General features: G+C 44.9%; 1 protein-coding gene across 1 annotated transcript in view; it reads right to left on the reverse strand.

The window, feature by feature from the left end:
* LOC146009592 (uncharacterized) overlaps positions 1–15,459 on the reverse strand; it is a 78,847-nt gene extending 63,388 nt beyond the window's left edge. Inside the window, exons 1-5 of the mRNA XM_083150040.1 lie at positions 15,166–15,459; positions 11,576–11,726; positions 9,593–9,781; positions 8,775–9,078; positions 5,984–7,533 (exon numbers count right to left, since the gene is read on the reverse strand). Of these exons, the coding sequence (XP_083006166.1) occupies positions 5,984–7,533; positions 8,775–9,078; positions 9,593–9,781; positions 11,576–11,653 (2,121 nt within the window). The 5' untranslated portion in view covers positions 11,654–11,726; positions 15,166–15,459. The remainder of the gene's footprint in view (positions 1–5,983; positions 7,534–8,774; positions 9,079–9,592; positions 9,782–11,575; positions 11,727–15,165) is intronic.
* Between the last annotated feature and the right edge of the window lie 3,332 nt (positions 15,460–18,791).

Below are 18,791 nucleotides of genomic sequence, written 5' to 3' on the forward strand. Positions count from 1 at the left end.
ATGCACAGAGTGAGTGGGGCTGGGGGTACTGCACGGTGGAAGTGGGGCTACGGGTAATGCACGGTGGGAGTGGGGCTGGGGGTACTGCACGGTGGGAGTGGGGCTGGGGGTACTGCACGGTGGGAGTGGGGCTGAGGGCATTGCACACAGTGAGTGGGGCTGAGGACATATATATATATTGGCCCACTGCACTGCTTTGCCCGGGGCCCCTTATGCTCTCAGCATGGCCCTGCCCCTTGGCAACGAGCAATTTCACCCCCCTTGGCAACGAGCAAGCATTAATGACATCCACAAGAAAAAGCAGGGCTGACCTGGGTTTGGTGTAAATGGTGCAGACCCAGGTCGAAGTGCTGTGTAAATGGGGTATAAAAGCAGGGTCAGATCCTAGAAACTCCAGTGTTCAAAGACCAGGGTCCGACCAGGGTTTTTGGTGTAAAAGGGGTATAAATGTATATATTCCATTTACACACTGCACATATTGCTATTTACTAGACAACCAGTTAACGAGATTATCTAATTAAGTCTCTTGTATTCTGATCTATTGGCTTATAACAAAACCATTAGTGTGGAAACAGATTAAACACTGTATTGTTGGCAAAATCGCAACATTCATACAACTGTCTGATAAAACTGTTACAACAGATACTACTACAAACAGTGTTTCCTCCACCCCACTTGATTAGCAGATTAAGGGGGATATTCAATGCTGTGGGCGAGCGGCGACAGCGAGCAGAGCTTCCTGCTCGCTGTCACCACTCACCCTGTCAGTATTCAACGCACCCCCCCTCATACGCCAATTCCCCCTCGCTCCTTTTTTTTGAGCGAGGGAGAATAGGCGTATGCGGCTCCAGAAGCGAAACTCGCGGCTAAATACAGCGGGTTCGCTGCATTAGCCGCGGGTCTCGCTGTTTGGGGGAATCCTCGCCGTCCTGTGACGGCGAGGATTTCCCCAGAACGTTGAATAGGGCGAGCGGCTGGTGAGGAGGTTAAACAGCGAGGATCACTGGTTTTCTGCTATCCTCGCTGTTTAACCCCCTCGCCGGCCGAATTGAACACCTGCCTAAGAATTACTCCATAGCACCAACTACATGATACCAGCAAGGTGATATTTTCGCTAGTACGCTATCACTTTCATTGAGCCCCTCTGCTTCAGACCATATTTGAAGCAAGGGCAGTTTTTTTATCTCACTACTTTTTGTTGTCCTGTCAAAGAAACATTGTCTATCTTTGACAACTGTTGCATGTTCAATGTTTGTAGAAATGTATTCATCCTAACAGTTGGTTCCTCCATATTTTGATTAAATATCATAATAAAAGTTACTTTTTAAAAAAACGATAACATTTACAAGTTGTGCCCCCCCCCCCCCCCCCCAAAAAAAAAAAAGTTATTTTCTTTCTTCTTTATTTGCAGTGGGATGATGTCAGAGATGGCTGACTAATATTGGCTTGAGAGAAGTATGTGGATAGGTTCAATATGGTGGCGCCCATGCCGGAGGCTGGCATCCACGTGGAGAGGCCCGAGGCCTGTACTGGAGCAGAGAGCCAGCGCCAGGCGCCCCACAGATGCGATCCAGCTTCACCCGCTGAAAGGACATTGCAGAAGGCACTGGTTGTGCGCACTGTGCTAGTCAGGGACCAGAGCGCCGCAGAATGAGAGGTGGCAGTCTCTGCGGAAGCCTGAAGAAGCATCTAAATATTAAATAAGTATTTCTGAAACCTTGAATTGTGACACAATCCATACACTCATCATTGAAAAAAATATATAACTGGTCAAATACATTCTAAATGCAATAGGTCCCATGTGTTATGTGGCCAAGGTGGTGAAGCCACAGCAGCACCTGAGCCTGACCCTATTACTATACCCTGAGTCGGCTGGCACTTGCGCAGGTCTTAAGGGGCATACACACGTAGAGATTTTTGCTAAGCAATTTTGTTGGTGTCAAGATCTCCCATGGAGAGCACATACACACGCAGAGATTTGTGCTAAGTGATTTTGCTAAGCGATTTTGCGAAGCAATTTTGCTTAAGCAAAAAAAGGCCGGGTAATGGTTCAGAATGAGAGATTGTGATCAGTATCTCTCATTCTGTACACACAGAGATTTGCAGTCATTTGCTAAGCAATCTGACTAGCTTGTGGCTGCATTCACTGACTTAGTTAGCAAGAGATATTTAATCTCTCGGAGCATACACACAGAGATCTGTGCTTACTTTCTAAACAATCTAGTCAGATTGCTTAGAAAATAGCACAAATTTGCTCCATGTGTACACCCCTTTAGACTTCGCCACTAATAGTCCCCTTTCCAGGGCAGACTAGCTCCACCCTGTACTCAGATGCCATTTTGTCTTTCTCATTGACACAAAGTCAGGGTACTAGTAAGAAGATAAACTGACTAGACAACACAAAGATAAACTAGACCCTGCACATGATCATGGACTAAAATATGCAACCTTGCAGACAAGGACTGAACACAGGATTTGTGGCCTTCACCACTAGAACGTGAATCCGCTGCAAATGAAACAAACAAAAACTATAAATAAGCTATTGAGGATAGGTTACCACCTATGCGACACTGTCGCCAGGCTATACCAATGCCTCTGGTGTCTGCTGTAAGACAAACAAACAATAAACATACATGAGACAAGTAGGCATGCGATTAGGCCTGCACCCTAAACGCCTCCATGATTCTGTCTCCGGACAAGAGCTATGGCTCCAGCTGGCGCTGTGAGAATACCAATGGCAGATTGTGATGAAAGGTGCGACTTCCACCACAATGGCAGTTATTCAATGCTGTGGGCGAGTGGTGACAGCGAGCAGAGCTTCCTGCTCGCTGTCACCACTCACCCTGACCGTATTCAACGCACCCCCCTCATACGCCAATTTCCCCTCGCTCCATTTTTTTGAGCGAGGGGGGAATTGGCGGATGCGGCTCCTGAACCAGCGAGACTCGCGGCTAAATACAGCGAGTTTCCTGCATTAGCCGCGGGTCTCGCTGTTTTGGGGAATTCTTGCCGTCCTGTGACAACGAGGATTTCCCCAGATCATTGAATAGAGTGAGTGGCCGGCGCGGGGGTTCGCTGGTTTTCGGCAATCCTCGCTGTTTAACCCCCTCGCTGACCGCTCGCCGCGGCATTGAATACACCCCATTGTATGGGGAAGCTGCAGGTACTCACAGAAGCTGGACACAGACAAGATCTCACACACTGGAAGCAGGGGTTCTCTGACACAGGCAGGACCTAACAGGACACCTGGCAGGTGTGCTGGCTGGAATACTTACACACAGGCTAGAATAAACTGAACTCTAGAGTAATCTCAGACAGTAGTTAGCTGGGAACTCTGAGAATCTCTGGGAAAATAGAAATCATTAGTAACAAGGAATATAATCAGAGTATCACAGTAATATAACTGGCAGGGTTACCGTAATTACTTGGAGCAATACCTAATTACCCAGTGGCTTAGGAGGCAGCCACACCCAAAGACTAAGGTAAGCATGGAAATAAGGCAAGATGGATCAGCCAAAACCTGGAGCGCTGTTCTGAGAAGCACAAACCCACACAGAGCATGAACAACAGTGACTGCTACGGTCGCAGCACATGACACAATGATTCCCATAATGGTTATTTTCAATGTACTGACACATACATTGCAGTGCAGATTTATTTCCAAAGAACAATCTTTTTTTAACAGTTCAATTACTGAAACCATGGCATAAAGAAGGTATTACAGAAATTAAAGAACTCTTAATGGATCACTCAGCTAATCACTGATCACAAATAGACAAAGTTGTTATGAATAGTTTGCTTTTAAAGGCTTGTTTTACCTTCAAACTACTGGTACCGTAATGGGGTCTGCACTGACCCATAGAATATGCACACACATACAGAGGCGTAACTTCCAAGGGAAAACAAATATTGTGTGTGTCTCAGAGCCCACAGTGAATTGGCAGGGTGATGGCCGGTGGGTCAAGGTCAGACTCCCAAACATTCAGAATCAGTATTCATCATCGGGGCACATCTCACAGTCCAGCAGCAGGTGCACCACCATTTGATACAGCACAGGTTGAGTGATACCAGGAAGGAGCAGTCCTATTCCCCATTGCAGGTGTACACCTTGAAAAAGCCTATTTTACGGGCGAAACGCGTTGGTGGAGGAGAGGGAATCCACAGTCCCACAATAATAGCTACAAGCATTTGGAGAAATTACCCTGAGACCGAACCAGCCTATTTCCTACTGCTTTATTGTCCTTCCCTAAGACTCTGAAGGATTGGTCCTTAGCCCAACCAAGCGGCCTTCCTACTATCTGGCAGGGGGGCGTTACCCCACAAATTGAAAGCCATCCATATCAGGAACAGGACCCCCCATACAAAGGGAATACAAAAAGGTCACCACAGAAGGCATCCTAGGAACGGATCTCATTTTTTACTTCATAAAGAAATACGGGACAGTATGGACTGATCTTTTTATTCATTCCCTCCCAGAAGCTTCATACACTTAAGTATTATACTGCCACCCACTGTTGTTACCAATATGTTCACCTATTTTATTGATCATATATCTATTTATTGTGTAATAAACCTATCTTTTTAACCTGATTAATATTGGCACCCACCTATTATTCAAACTGTAATTTATACTTATTAGTGTACACCCTTTTTTTGCTTTGTTCGCTTCTTACGGGTCTGACAACCCATTTTCCAGTACACAGCAGCTTTGATAAAGCAGCCCATTTTCTGCGCCTCTCACCCTCTGATAACTTGTTATCTCCCACCACAGTGGTAAGAGGGCCCTGCTCACAAGCATTCACTCTATAGGGAAAAAGTAATGTGTTTTCTTTTGCATAACGGTCACCAGTTTGCAGAGGCTCCTGGTGAGCTGTACGATACAGTGACCCAGCTATGTTGGCCGGGGGTCAGGTGGACAGAAGGTGAGAGAGACCTAAAGAGAGGATATGGGAGGACTGTACAGCGAGGATATGATTAGATAGGAAACGGTTATGAAGGTTATGTGGGTGGTGCAGGAATTTGATAAGCTTCCTGAAGAGGTGTGTACTCAGGGAACACCTTAAGGATCGGACACTGGAGGAGAGTCTTATTGTGTATGGGAGACAGGGGCGTAACTAACTATTTAGCGCCCCCCTGCCGCATGTTTATTTGGCGCGCCCCCCCCCCCCCCACAACTAACCTGCCCCCCCTTCTTACCCGCGGTCTGCGTCTCGCCCGGCTCTCTGTCGGGACCTTCCTGACGTCATGGTCCCGGCCGGCTCCTGCTGCTACAATGAAAACGGACTCTTAGAAAATGGCTGCCCCCATACTGCAGACAGAAAACTGTCTGCAGTATGGGGGCAGCCATTTTCTAATTGTCAGTTTTCATTGCGGCAGGAGCCGGTCGGGACCGTGACGTCAGGAAAGTCCCGACAGAGAGCCGGGCGAGACGCAGACCGAGGGAAATTATAGCCCCGCAGCCCCCCCCCCCCCAATTTCTCTGCACCCCCCCCCCCCCGCCACCGCGGGGGCTGCGGAGCTATAGTTACGCCACTGATGGGAGAAGATTCCATAAATTGATGAAGAAAGTCCTTTAGTCGTAAATGGGAGGGAGTAATGCAGGTGTAGGAGAGGTGTAGAGCTTGTGCAGAGTGGGGAGGTCAGTTTGTGAGATATTATGAGATAAGAGAAGAGATGTTCATTGGTGTAGTTTGGTTTATGGCCTGGTGTGTAAGTAAAAGTATTTTATGTTGAATACGGTAGAACACAACTAATTAATGGAGGGACTGACAGAGCAGATCCGGATACATTGAACATTTGGCAAGGAAGATCAGCCTCGCAGCTGCATTCATGATGAATTGTAGTGGTGAGAGTCTGTATTGGGGAAGACCAGTAAGGAGACTATATTGATGATATACATTTTTGGGGAGGTTTGGGACAATGTGGTGTTCTTAGTGTACAGGGATGCTGGTATCTTATTAATTAAATTCCAGTCTTATATTCATGACTTCTCCCTTGTGTGATGTTTCAAATGTGAAATAAGATATGATTTGCGTGTAAAACGTTTCCCACACTCAGAGCATGGAAATGGCTTCTCACCTGTGTGCTGTTTCTGATGTGTAACAAGATTTGATTTCTGTGCAAAACATTTCCCACAATCAGAGCATGGAAATGGTTTCTCACCTGTGTGACTTGTCTGATGTTTAACAAGATATGATTTGCGTATAAAACGTTTCCCACACTCAGAGCATGGAAATGGCTTCTCACCAGTGTGCTGTTTCTGATGTGTAACAAGATTTGATTTCTGTGCAAAACATTTCCCACAATCAGAGCATGGAAATGGTTTCTCACCTGTGTGACTTGTCTGATGTTTAACAAGATGTGATTTGCGTATAAAACATTTCCCACACTCAGAGCATGGAAATGGCCTCTCATCTGTGTGCTGTTTCTGATGTGTAACAAGATTTGATTTCTGTGCAAAACATTTCCCACAATCAGAGCATGGAAATGGCTTCTCACCTGTGTGACTTGTCTGATGTTTAACAAGATGTGATTTGCGTATAAAACATTTCCCACACTCAGAGCATGGAAATGGCCTCTCATCTGTGTGATTTCGCTGATGTGTAACAAGATTTGATTTCTGTGCAAAATATTTCCCACAATCAGAGCATGGATACGGTTTCTCACCTGTGTGACTTCTCTGATGTTTAACAAGTTCTGATTTAGTTGTAAAACACTTACAACATTCAGAGCATATAAATGGTTTCTCACCTGTGTGACTTCTCTGATGTTGAACAAGAGTTGATTTCCGTGTAAAACATTTCCCACACTCAGAGCATGGAAACAGATTATCACCTATGTGACTTCTCTGATGTTTAACAAGATGAGATTTGTGCATAAAACGTTTCCCACACTCAGAGCATGGAAATGGCCTCTCACCTGTGTGATGTCTCTGATGTAAAACAAGATCTGATTTAGTTGTAAAACATTTCCCACACTCAGAGCATGGATATGGTTTCTCACCTGTGTGACTTCTGTGATGTCTAACAAGATCAGATTTAGTTGTGAAAGGCTTAGAACACTCAGAGCATGTAAATGGTTTCTCACCCGTGTGACTTTTCTGATGTTTAACAAGATGTGATTTCTGTGCAAAACATTTCCCACACTCAGAGCATGGAAATGGCCTCTCACCTGTGTGACTTCTCTGATGTATAACTAGATGTGATTTAGATGTACAACATTTCCCACACTCAGAACATGAATAACGTTTCTCTCCCGGCTTAGTTGGTTGATCATTAATGAGTTTGGTGTTCGGTTGAACATCTATAGAGCAGGTATATACTTTAGCTGTAATAGGTGTAATAATAATTGAGCTATCAGGGGAACACTGGGCATGATTACAGGGATTACATGAGATATCTGCACAGTGAGGTACTGGGTGTATATTTGGGGGGTTGGGGTTTTGTCCTGGAGAACCTTGTGTGATATCTCCTAATTTACCACCTGGAGATAAGATAGGTCTCGCTGAGATATTCCTCCTGTTACATCCATCTGCTGGGAATATAATAAATATGTCAATAGTAACATTTCCTGTGAAGTCCCCAAATGACCAACAAATGGCTAAATTCAGTTGCAGGTAAAAACGTTCTCATCTCCCAAACCCAGCGACTACAGCTAGATACACACTGTCCCACAGGAGATGTTCCTGCTCTGGACTCAGAACATGAACCCAATATCCTCTTGTGCAGCAGTGTGACGCTGCTATACATTTCTCACATATTATTAATAATACATCTTATTATATATATTCTCCATCAGGACTCAAGGAGCTTTACAGGCATAAAAAGCACATAGTATATAACATTGAGTAATACAGTAATACACAAGTAAAAAATAAAGAAAACATGGAGCGCATAACACATGGTTGATTCAGATAGTTTGAGTAATAACGTCCATGGGTCTCATATTCCACCCACCATAGGCACCGGACGAGGCAGCTATGTTGGGCAAACTGTGTAGGATTATCCTGGGTGGTATAGTTTCCCCCAAAAGACACTATACAGAATGGATGGTTTCAGCATCCTAATGCTAGGAGTAGGGGCCCTGCATAACCAACAGGTCCTTGTATGTTTCATCTCATCCATTAGTGTATCAGGTGACGCAGCCATGTTATGTGCACTATGAAGGATACACTGTGTGAGATAAGCCATGCAAGGGTTCAAGTAATATGAGGGATAACACACAGTGACATGATGTGAGGAGGAGAGCAGGAGTATAATAGGGGCTGATGGATGAGATAAACCAGAAGTGCTGGGGGAGACTGGTCAGATCTCTGGGCTGGTAACACACAGTAACATGATGTGAGGGGAGAGCAGGAGTAGAATAGGGGCTGATGGATGAGATACACCAGAAGTGCTGGGGGAGACTGGTCAGATCTCTGGGCTGGTAACACACAGTAACATGATGTGAGGGGAGAGCAGGAGTATAATAGGGGCTGATGGATGAGATACACCAGAAGTGCTGGGGGAGACTGGTCAGATCTCTGGGCTGGTAACACACAGTGACAGGATGTGAGGAGGAGAGTTCATTACACTGCTGATGATCTAAATATTCTAACACAAACACAGGTGCATTGTGTCAATCAATTAACATATCTGTGAATTAGGGAAGGAAATCCACTCAAAACTGGGAGAATATATAAACTCCACCCACATAACACACTGGTTATAATTGAACTGAACACGGTCATCATGGTGCATGGAGAGACTATTCTGTGATAATTGTTTATTACTCACCTGTACTGATATTTGTAGGTATTTCCTCCTCCTTACACTGCTGATTACTCTTTACATATGTCTCTTCTCCCCCCTCTGTATCTTCTGCCTTCATATCATTTACAGACGTCTCTTCTCCCCCCTCTGTATCTTCTGCCTTCATATCAGTCACAAACGTCTCTTCTCCCCCCTCTGTATCTTCTGCCTTCATATCAGTCACACATGTCTCTTCTCCCCCCTCTGTATCTTCTGCCTTCATATCAGTCACATGCTTCTCTTCTTCTCCCTCTGTATCTTCTGCCTTCATATTAGAAAAGTGCACACACTAAATAATCACAATATCATAAGTTATTAATTTAGAGATAGACAGTGACACCCTGACACCTTATAGACACATACATTGATGCAATCATCACAAAGACACATGCCCCAGTGTTACTGTATAATGTCCCATTCCCAGACGTCACCTCTCCGGTCAAATCCCCTGGTGTTACTATATAACGTCCCATTCCCAGCGGTCACCTCTCCAGTCACATCCCTCTGTGTTACTGTATAACATCCCATTCCAAGCAGTCACCTCTCTGGTCACATCCCCCTGTCTTACTGTATAACATCCTACTCCCAGCGGTCACCTATCCAATCATATTCCCCGGTGTTACTTTAAACCGTACCATTCGCAGCGGTCACCTCTCGGGTCACATCCCCCCATGTTACTGTATAACGTCTCATTCCCAGTGGACACCTCACTGGTTAAATCCCTGGTGTTACCGTAGAACATCTCATTCCCAGCAGTCACATCCCCCGGTCTTACTGTATAATGACTCATTCCCAGCAGTCACCTCTCCAGTCAGCAGCTGAATGATCTTGTTGGTAAGTTCCAGGATCTTCTGGTCATTGTGCCTCTCATGTATCAGTAAAGGTGGAGGCATCGTGATGGGGCTCTCGGTCCTGCTCAGTCCTCCTGATACACCGGGATGGCTGCTTGGTGTCCCACACTCACCGGATATCTTCTTTACTACTGTGTAACCCTGTTTATTGGGGGAAAGAACAAATGTCACTGTGACATTATCAGACTCCCCGTCCCTGCATTATTGCTATAGGTATAAGTGATGTCACTGTTACCTCCCCCTTTTCATCTCTGTATTATAAGTATAGATATAAGTGATGTCACCTCCCCGGTCACATCACTGTAGTATTACTGTAGATAAAAGTGACATCAATGTGTTGTCCCCAGACTCCCAAACCTCCCTAGTCACGTCCCTGTGTTATTTCTATAGATTTAGGTGACGTCACTGTCACATTTACATATTAAAAGTATAGATATTAAGTGATGTCACGGTCACGTCCCTGTATTATTACTATAGCTATAAGTGATGTCACTGTCACTTCTCTGGTCATGTCCCTGTATTCACTGTGACGTTCCTAGATCCCCTCACCTCCCAGGTTACCTCCCTGTATTATTACTATAGATATATAAGTGATGTCACAGTCACGTCCCTGTATTATTACTATAGCTATAAGTGATGTCACAGTCACTTCTCCGGTGATCTCCGGTGTAGTCCCTGTATGTGAAGTTCCCAGATGCCCTCACCTCCCAGGTCACCTCCCTGTATTATTACTATAGTACAGGTCGGGTATCCCGTATCCGGGCATCCCGTATCCGAATTATTCCAAAAACCGTGGTTTTTTGGAATAATTCAAATTTTTTTTATTTCCCCCCCCCCCCTAACCCTCTTTTAATACTTACCAAGTCCTCCGGCGTCCACGGCAGGCCTTCAGCATCCTCTCCGGCGTCTCCAGCGGTCCCAGGAGTGCTTTGCGCGAGTGCGCCGGTGACGTCACCGGCGTGCCTGGGAACTTGCGCAAAGCACTCCTGGGACCGCTGGAGACGCCGGAGACGGTGCTGGTGGCCTGCTGTGGACGCCGGAGGACTCCATGGACGCCGTGGGACCATCGGGGACCCACCAGGGGCAGGTAAGTATGACTAAAAAAAAATTATTCCAAAAACCGGAATATTCCCTTATCCGGAATGCTCGTGGTCCCGAGCATTTCGGATAAGGGATACTCAACCTGTACTAAGTGTTGGCAATGTCACCTCACCGGGCACATCCCTGTAATAAGTTTATAGTAAAGGTATAACCACGCCATGTCCCACCTTGGGATACCAACCCCACTTCCAATATACACAACATAGGTGGAACATGATGCACTGTCTCTATAATGTAGGTGTGTATGCTCACCTTCAGAAAGTGCTCTATTTGCATCAAAAGGTATATTTTGTCCCCAGAGCAAACCTCCCTCCCTCATTGAAGCTCTGGGGGCAAAGATACCTTTTGATGCAATTAGGGCACTTTCTGAAGGAGAGCATACACTGCATGGGATTTAGAGTTTCAGGCATCACATATAAATATCTGCATAGAAATTGATGTGGTTGGCGATTTTCAAAGATACCTTTACGGGCACATAGGGCCAGTCATACAGGCCAGTAAGGAGGAAGATCATTTGATCTGCTTATATTCTTATTGATTAACTTATCAATAGTCTTTATCTTTTTACTGCTTACACAAGCAATCAGCAGTGAAGAAACATCACTTCAACAAAAAGAGGAACAACACACCTTTATTATAGAGACAGCGCATCATTGTCCACCTCTGTTGTACATCCCTGTAATATTACAGTAAATAAGTGATGCTCCTAGAGAGACCTCCTAACCTCCTCGGTCACGTCCCTGTATTATGACTATAGATATAAGTGATGTCACTGTCATTTCCCCAATCATGCCCCAGTATTATTACTACAGATGTATGTGATGTCATTGTCACCTCCCCAGTCAGCAGAAAGATGATCTCCAGGGTGAGACTTAGTATCCTCTCAGACATGTGACTCCCGTCCTTCTCCATCCTCAGGGAATCAGTGACAGCTCATCCTCATGTGACGTCTAGTAAACTCTCTGGATACTCACAGCTCAGTGGTCTAGAAGTAAGTACAATAATTATACTACACAGCACAGAGCACACATGTAACATAGATATGAAGCACTGAGCCCTCCTCTATCCCCCATGTCACACAGCACTGGTCACATATAAGACATCCCAGTGACTGTCACACAATGCTGTATTGCTAATGGGTTACACCGCACAACTCATGGCCAGGACACCAAAGGCTGCTCCTCCTGTATAATAATAGTAACAAAAACAACAGGACACCACAGGCTGCTCCTCTTTTATAATAACAGGACACCTGTATAGTAAAAATATCAGGACACCACTTGCTTCTCTCCCTGTATAGTAAGAACAGGACACCACAGCCTGCTCCCCGTGTATAACAATAATTATATCAAGACACCACAGGCTACTTCCCTTGTATAATAACTACAACACGGGCTGCTCCCCCTGTATAATAATATTAGTACACCATAGACTGCTCCCCCTCTATAACAACAATAGGACACCACCCTGAATAATAATAACAACATCATAATCATGTTGATCCCCTGTATTAATGTCCTGTTAATAATATTATTATAAAGGTGGAACAGCCTGTGGTGTCATGTTCTTATTATTATACAGAGTGAGCAGCCTGTGGTGTCCTATTATTATTATAAAGGGGGAGCAGCCTGTGGTGTCCTGTTATTACCATACAGGGGATGCAGGCTGTGGTGTCCTGTTATTACCATACAGGGGATGCAGCCTGTGGTGTCCTGTTATTACCATACAGGGGATGCAGCCTGTGGTGTCCTGTTATTACCATACAGGGGATGCAGCCTGTGGTGTCCTGTTATTACCATACAGGGGATGCAGCCTGTGGTGTCCTGTTATTACCATACAGGGGATGCAGCCTGTGGTGTCCTGTTATTACCATACAGGGGATGCAGCCTGTGGTGTCCTGTTATTACCATACAGGGGATGAAGCCTGTGGTGTCCTGTTATTACCATACAGGGGATGCAGCCTGTGGTGTCCTGTTATTACCATACAGGGGATGAAGCCTGTGGTGTCCTGTTATTACCATACAGGGGATGCAGCCTGTGGTGTCCTGTTATTACCATACAGGGGATGCAGCCTGTGGTGTCCTGTTATTACCATACAGGGGATGCAGCCTGTGGTGTCCTGTTATTACCATACAGGGGATGCAGCCTGTGGTGTCCTGTTATTACCATACAGGGGATGCAGCCTGTGGTGTCCTGTTATTACCATACAGGGGATGCAGCCTGTGGTGTCCTGTTATTACCATACAGGGGTTGCAGCCTGTGGTGTCCTGTTATTACCATACAGGGGATGCAGCCTGTGGTGTCCCGTTATTACCATACAGGGGATGCAGCCTGTGGTGTCCCGTTATTATTATACAGGGGATGCAGCCTGTGGTGTCCCGTTATTACTATACAGGGGATGCAGCCTGTGGTGTCCCGTTATTATAAAGGGGATGCAGCCTGTGGTGTCCTGTTATTACCATACAGGGGATGCAGCCTGTGGTGTCCTGTTATTACCATACAGGGGATGCAGCCTGTGGTGTCCTGTTATTACCATACAGGGGATGCAGCCTGTGGTGTCCTGTTATTACCATACAGGGGATGCAGCCTGTGGTGTCCTGTTATTATTATACAGGGGATGCAGCCTGTGGTGTCCTGTTATTACCATACAGGGGATGCAGCCTGTGGTGTCCTGTTGCTACCATACAGGGAGAGTAGCCTGTGGAGTTGTTATTATTATTATTATACAGGGGAGCAGCCTGTGGTATCCTATTGTTGTTATTATTATTATACAGCTGCAGCAGCAGCCTGTGGTGTCCTGTTATTATTATACAGGGGATGCAGCCTGTGGTGTCCTGTTGCTACCATACAGGGAGAGTAGCCTGTGGAGTTCTGTTATTATTATTATACAGGGGAGCAGCCTGTGGTATCCTATTGTTATTATTATTATACAGCTGCAGCAGCTTGTGATGTCCGGTTATTATACATGAAGATCAGCCTGTATTCTCCTGTTGTTGTTGTTGTTGTAGTAGTAATAATAACAACAACAACAAGAACTACAATACTGCTTTCACAGTGCAGAAACGGGTATTGACCCTGTATTCTTAAATGGGACTTTAAAACGGGTCTGAACCTTAAGACCTTTCACATTGCAGGTGAAAACCGTTTTAAAAAGCATTTAATACCATTCACACATTCAACCTGTTTAACCCCCAATGGACACGTTTCAAGCCATAGAAATAGAGCCATTCACACTGCCTAAAAAACGGCTTTGAAACGTGTAGGACTCTGCATTTTAAACGTGTTAAAATACCAGTTAACTTTAACCGGTAAATCAACTCTGGCACCTTCACACTGCAGCCTTAAACGTTTTAAAATGGAAAAAAAACGGCAATATACCGTTTTAAAAGTGCAGTGTGAAAGGGGTACAAGACACCACAGACTGCTCCTCCTGGTTCAACAAACTGTGTAAAAGAGAGGCATTCTGGATCTTTTCATTAGGATCCCTTTTCCCGCTGGGACTAAATGAATCAATAGAACTTAATAATCTTGGCCCTTAGAATGCTATGTTTCATGCCATTACTAGTTCTTTGGTCTTTCTATATATGTATATTTTCGATATATGAAGGTCTCTGGGGCTCTTATTGAGGGTCTGTGTCTCTCCGGTCTTCCCTCTTTGCTTTAGAATGTTATATTTTATGTCACTATTAGGTTTTTGGTCTCTATATATGTATAGGTTTGATGTATGAAGGTCTCTCTGGGGTTCTTACTGAGGGTCTGGGTCTCTCTGGACATGCCTTACAGGTCTTCCTTTCCCTCTCTCTATCTTTATATTGAGAGGAAACTAGTACGCTAAAGATTGAAAAATAATAATAAATAAAAAATTGAAAATGTTTGCCATGTGCATTGCCTTTGGGGCGAGTTGGGGATTGAACCTGTGACTCCACGCTTGTTACCCGTGGTGATCTATAAGCTGATGTCAGTAAGCCAGGATAAATATAGAATAAGAATAAGTAAAAAGAGTAAAAAAAAAGTTCCTTTTCTGTCTATGAATGTGGATGATGTGAGACTTGCCATCTTAGTAGTATGTGTTTTTAAATAAATATAAATGTAAATCTATGAGGCTCCATGGTTTTTTTTAGAAATCCTATCTGTTATACCTAAGTGCAGCTGAAACAACACATGCTGAGAATAAATGGTCAGGTGTGCTCATTAGACTGGAAGCACTGGGCAACACCGGCCCTCCAGATGTTAATGAACTACACATTCCAGGATGCTTTGCATTAGATTTGTGGCCATGCTGAAACTGATGCAAGGCATGCTGGGATGTGTAGTTCATCAACATCTGGAGGGCCAGTGTTGCCCAGCCTTGAGCTTGGTGGATGGACAAATAAATATGAAGCCTGCACATACAATGACATCTTCTGATGAAACCGGTATCTTACCACACCGGAGAAACGCGTAAAGAGTCCCTTCTTTTGAAGCACTGACACTGTGTGGCAACCGCCAATCACCATCTTAAGCCGATCTCCAGCTGTTCCCGAGTACGACTGAATTACCAACTGCCCCCTATCCTGCCGATTGCCCGGCCGCTTCTGAGGGAAGAAAGGAGACTGTGAGTACAGGTCACTGTACCAGGTGTCGGAGGGGTGCGAGAGCAGAGCGGCACAAGTGCTACGTGCACGCACCGCTATACTCCTGACCTACGGAGGTAACCCGGAGACACAGATCGAGGGGGAAATTTACTAAAGGAAATTTGTAAAACTAGGTGTAAAAATAGGTGTATTTGTATCCAGAAATACACTTATTTTTAACATTTTCTATCCCGAAAATACGGCAATTCATATTCGTATTGATAGCACATCAATACGAATACGAATTGCCGTATTTTCGGGATAGTAAATTTCAAAAATAAGTGTATTTCTGGATACAAATACACCTATTTTTACACCTAGTTTTACAAATTTCCTTTAGTAAATTTCCCCCTGAGTGTCTTGGCTTAAGTGGATGTCCCTGCAGCACCAAAGCTGACTAAACTCACCCCAAGGTGACGGGAGCGTGCGCTGATAACAGCAGGCTCTGTTGGCGCCGGAGCCACCAACACGGACACCTGTGGTGAACAGAATTCCATCTGTGCTCTTGCTCACTGCCTCTCCCCACTTCCTCTCCCCCCTCACCTCCCCGAATATTTGAATATCAATTACCAAAAAGCAGAGATATTAGTACTGGGACCCTAATAAATTGGAAAATCGCAGAGGACTTTGATCGGCATTGGTGAGATTTTGGCTGCATTAAAGACAATAGACCCCTAAATAACTGCTAATTACTGTGGTAACCTTAACCAATGTGCCAGGCAGATGTCAGTGTGTATTAATATGTTAGATTTTATAGAAGCCATATTTGTGTGCTATTAATACATTTTATACTTTACTATAAAGTGACAACTGCGCTCTCTTTTGCTCTGGAATTATTAATAATAAATTACATTACACCACAGGCTGCTCCTCCTGTATAATAACAACGACAGGACACCACAGGCCGATACACCTGTATATTAATAATAATTATTGTAGGACAACATTGCTCCCCCTGAATAATTATAACAACAGGACACCACAGGCTGCTCCTCTTTTGGAATAACAGGACACCTGTAAAGTCTAAAGGCTCTGTATATAGTATATACTGCAACAGCAATATCCAAATATATGCGTTCCATACATCAGGAACTATGCAGCTATTGGCCAACCATAATAGGAACCTTATGTGTGGTAATAGGAACCCAGATGACGGAAGTCACACAATGGGCGGTATTCAATGAGCCTGATTCGCCATGTTTTTATGGCGAATTTGTGCTGTTTGGCGAATTTTTGACTAAAACGGTGAATCACCCTATTCAATGACCACATGGCGAATACATTTGAAGGTTTTTTTCGCCATGATTCACCGAGTAGCAATCGCTATCTTTTTATGGAGAAGTGGAATGTGAACTTTTAAAATAAAGTGTTTTGTTTTTTACATTTGGTGTCAAAAAATCAGGAATTTTATTCTGAGGAGGGGCATGCTATTTTTATTCATGTGCTGTAAGCACATGAATATATATTTAATAAAAAAAAAAAAATATATATATATTTTTTTTTTTTTTTTTTTTTTTACACAGCAGCCAGCAGGGGGCGCCGGAGCTGAGCCGCTCATTACATATTCATATATTCACTGCACCCGATCGTTACGATCGGGTATAGTGAATATACGGTCCCCTGCTGGCACCCCCGGGGGGGCAGCCTGTGCTGCCTGGCACCCGGGGAGCCCACCTTCCCCCCACAAACGTTCTGGGGCAGGCAGAGAGACTTCCATCTCCCTGCCTGCCACCGTCCTCAGGCTCCCTGCGGCATTCGCCGCAGGAGCTCATATTCGCCAGTCAGGGGCAGCGAGCCCCTGACACGTTGAATACCGGAGCCCGCCGGCTCCGGAACGTGGCGAATGTGCAGCGAATCCTAAAAAGGAGCACCTCGCAGGTATTCTCATTGAATACCGCCCTCTGGCTGGACGGATACTGTTCCGACGTGATGGTCGCTTTTGCAGTCCACGCATCCAGGAAGAAGCCGGCCGCATAAGTGTTGCACTCATCGGAAGTACCTAGCAGCGCCCCGCTAAAACAGCCTGGTGCCTGCCCTGGCTGTGTGCACGGGGAAGCGCAGCGCCGCCTTAGACGGCGATTCCCAGCGATTCCCCGGCAGCACGGTAACTTCGGCGGGGCCGGGCATGCCCCCTTTAGTGACGGCGGCGGCCAGGCCGCCCCCTTTAGTGACGTCGCGGCCCAGGTATGCCCCTTTTGTGACGTCGGCTGCCCGGGACCGCCCACAACTGTGACGTTGGCGGGCCCAGTCAACCCCCCTTGCGCTGCCCGCCCTCATTTCTAGAGGGAACACTAAATCTTGTGATATTGTATACTTCTGGAAACGGAGTACCACTACACACATATAAAATACATTTTCTAAGATCCATAATAGGAACTACAAAAACTACAAATAAGGAAGTCTGTCTCCTACCCTTTTATATAGGGTTATCACTATATTGTTTTTGTCTGAATTGTTACTAATTAGGGTGTAATTGATGAAATCAGGTGTGTGGCATAATGCTCATTTACAGGGTATATAAACCCTATCATTACTTTGAACAAAACACCTTGAAAAAGCTGCTTGAGGCAGTGAAACGCGTAGGTACCTGATGGTCTGCTCACGGACTACTGTTTGGCTCTGAATACCTACACCACGTTTTAAAGACCCCCCAGCACCAATAAGAGTTTGCATCAACTCATCTGGCATCAGCCACCTTTCCAGGACTTGGGCCTCACCCACTGGGGTAATACACAACTTTGGAGGAAATGTTGTGACAGTGAAAATCTTGGGAGGAACACCACCTCCTTAAAGGCCCAGCCAAGGGAGCACCAGAGTGGACGAGGTCCTCCATTTCAGACTACACATTCATCATCCTGAGGAGAGAGTAAGGACAAACTCCATTGTGTCAAATCCAACCTGAATTTTCCCAGTAATGGTGGATAAATTTGGTGACTATCATTTCCATTCCATTTTGTATTCATTTTTTCAGTGCGCAACCACTGCTTAATTTTTATTCTTAATTTTATTCCAATTGTGCTTTTAGATATTCATGAATTAAATGTATTAATTTTCACTATAAGCCACAAGCCTGATATTAATTCTTAGTGCAGTTACCCACTTCCTGATCCTTTTTGCTCCCCCTGTATACTAACAGCAACAACAGGACAATACAGACGGATTCCCCTGTATTATATTAATAATCAGAACAACAACAAAGACACCACAGGCTCCTCCCTTGTATAATATTAACAGGATACCACAAGCTCCTCCACTGTATAATAACAACCTGACACCACAGGCTGCTCCCGCTGTGTAATAATAATAATCATAATAATAACCACCACCTGATCCTTCTTTATAATTATAACAGGACACCAAAGGCTGCTCCCAGTGTATACTCATAACAGGACACCAAAGGCTGCTCCCAGTGTATACTCATAACAGGACACCAAAGG

The sequence above is a fragment of the Crinia signifera genome, chromosome 6 (assembly GCF_055691185.1).
Source record: "Crinia signifera chromosome 6, ASM5569118v1, whole genome shotgun sequence".
Classification (NCBI taxonomy): Eukaryota; Metazoa; Chordata; class Amphibia; order Anura; family Myobatrachidae; genus Crinia; species Crinia signifera.